Raw genomic sequence first — 2,555 nt, 5'->3', positions numbered from 1 at the left:
TCAGTACTGCGCCCGCACCACGCTCAGCCAGTGAGCGGGAACCGGTCTCCAGATGGGATCCGAACCCTCGGTGGGAGCGCCGCCGCGCTCCCAAGCGGCGCACTCTCCAGTGCGCCACCGGGCCGGCCCTAGTTACATATTTTTTGGTTCTAGGATTTCCATCCGATTCTTTTATAGATTCCAGCTCTTTGGTATGAATTCTCCATGTTTTAACTATTTTAATGGACATGCCTGATAACTCTAATAGCATAATCCTTGTGGATCTGTTTCTGTTGTCTTCTTTTTCCTCATGGTTTTCAGTCATCTGTTCCTCTTTCCTCTTATCTCATACTAGGTATGCCTAGTAATTTTGATCCAATGATGGGTAGTGTATATGGAAAAATATAGGGGTTCTGCATTATGTTATCTTCCTCCAAAGAGAATTTCAGTTTTTTCTGGCAGGCAGATAACGTATGGGCATAACATCTTAATCCAGTTGAGGTGGTCTATTTTTGGTTTGCCCTTATCCTAGGATGTAGCCCTTCTTATAGGGCCCTCAATTCAAAGTGTGGGTATGTTGAGGATAGGCCTCTCTTCCTTGGCAGGCCCTGAACTCCAGATTCTTTTCTGCCAAAATTTCTGCTTAGCTTTTTAGCCTAAGCAGTTTCTTTCTGCTTGGTTTCTGATACCCAGTCACACATATATAGTTTAGGAATTATAGCAAGTTCTTGGAGGGCAAATTGCATGCAGAATGTTGGGTTCTGTTTTCTGTGGGATCTTGGCCCATGAAAAGGCTGCTTCGATAACAATGATCTCTAGTTTTTGTCTCCCCAGACAGATTGCTACAAAGTCTAGCGGTATAGCTTTCTATTTGGCCCATGTGCCTTGTGATACAAATCAGCAAATGCTCTGAGGGAAGAAGCTGCAGAGAAAGCCATCTAACTTCAAAGAGTTTATCTTTACTCTTCAATCTGGGCTATTTGGGTTGTTCTCTACTGCCTTCAAACCATATTTCTGTCTGTTCATTTGCTTCCTTGCTAATTTATTTTTGGTATTTTATCTAGCTTGCAGTTATTCTCAGGGTGAGGGTTAGCCTGACACCATCTGCTGGGCCGTAGCTAGAATTGTAAGTGTGAGAGTCCTAGCACTTGAAACCCTGCACAGTCTGACCCAAAACAGCTTTTTCAGCCTTGCCTCTTCACAGCCATCTGTTTTGCTCGCCCTGCGCTCATCCTAGACTTTCTTCCCACCCTTTTCTTGCCCCTCACATCCTTTTCATTCCCATCCCAATCCTAATTGTTCTTCAAGCCAGCACAGTTTCTACTTCTGATTCCTAGCACTGTGACCCCATAAGATTCTTCCTCTTCTGTGAATTTATAGCCCTAACTGGTCACTGTAGCATTTCTTGATGCTTTACTTAACATAAAATGTTCTGCATTTAGCTTTTATCCAGTTATGTGAGGTCAGGGACTTGTGGCATGCACCTTTGTACCCTATTTGATTTGCCTCGTATCTTGTAGGTTAAAGCATCTACTGCCAATGCAAAACCCAACCAAACAATGGAGATCAGTGAGCAAGAAGTTTTAGAAAGAAAACAGGAAAATATGAAAGCCACTCTGCAAGCATATCGTTTTACAGGTAGAAAATATTTAACCTAATTCAGTCTGGGTCTCTATTTCTAATGAGTGAGTTTGTTAGATGTATTATTAATCCTGGACTTAATTCATGAGAATTTATTTTGCTCCCCCATCCCATCATATACACACAAAGCTGGCATGCTGTTTGTAGGCATATCTTTTTTTTTTTTTTTTGAGACCAGCCGCACCACGCTCAGCCAGTGAGCGCACCAGCCATCCCTATATAGGATCTGAACCCGCGGCGGGAGTGCTACTGCGCTCCCAGTGCCGCACTCTCCCGAGTGCGCCATTGGCTCGGCCCTGTAGGCATATCTTTATCTACAAGATTGGCCTCTTTGTACAGAAGATTGCTTGGTGGCTGGCTTAGACCATTCATTTTAGTAGTTCATCTTGTGCCAGACCCTGTACTAGAACTTCTCTTACTACTGACTTGCTTTATGCCACTGGCCAAATAGTTTGAACCCGTCAAGTCTCTGTTTTACCATAAATAGAGATTTATTTTCCTATCTATGCCATAAGAGGATTGTGGGAAGAACTGGGGTCTATCATAAATTATTTGACACTCAGGAAAAAAAGAGAAAAGGTAAAATGAAAATTTCAAAATTTCTTTCTCAGTAATTTGGTATCTGGGACATTTTTTTCTTTCCCACCATTCTCCTTGGCTGTAACAACTCGGTATCAAAGTGAGCCAGAGTCAAGGAGAAGCAAGAGCCTATTATATTCATTCATTCAACAAACATTTGTGCACATAGTGTATAAATCCTAGGCACTGTGGAAACTGCTGGAATGCAGGGATGAATAAGATATTAACTTTGCCTGACATCTGTTTAGAGGTATCCTCTTATTGTTTGCCTCAGGGCTCAGTGGTAAACAGACTAGCCGTGGAGTCTGTGTCTGCATCAGCACTGCTTTTGAAGGGAACCTACTGGATTCCTATTT

At 42.7% G+C, this 2,555-nt stretch overlaps 1 protein-coding gene across 1 annotated transcript in view; it reads left to right on the top strand.

Annotated features, from left to right (window-relative positions):
• CENPO (centromere protein O) overlaps positions 1-2,555 on the top strand; it is a 19,455-nt gene that overhangs the window by 11,832 nt on the left and 5,068 nt on the right. The window contains exon 4 of the mRNA XM_008570614.1: positions 1,500-1,617. Coding sequence (XP_008568836.1) covers positions 1,500-1,617 — 118 coding nt within the window. The remainder of the gene's footprint in view (positions 1-1,499; positions 1,618-2,555) is intronic.

This window comes from Galeopterus variegatus, unplaced genomic scaffold (assembly GCF_000696425.1).
Source record: "Galeopterus variegatus unplaced genomic scaffold, G_variegatus-3.0.2 Scaffold620, whole genome shotgun sequence".
NCBI lineage: Eukaryota > Metazoa > Chordata > Mammalia > Dermoptera > Cynocephalidae > Galeopterus > Galeopterus variegatus.
Note: the sequence above shows the minus strand (reverse complement) of the source record. Positions and strands in the feature narration are given on the sequence as shown.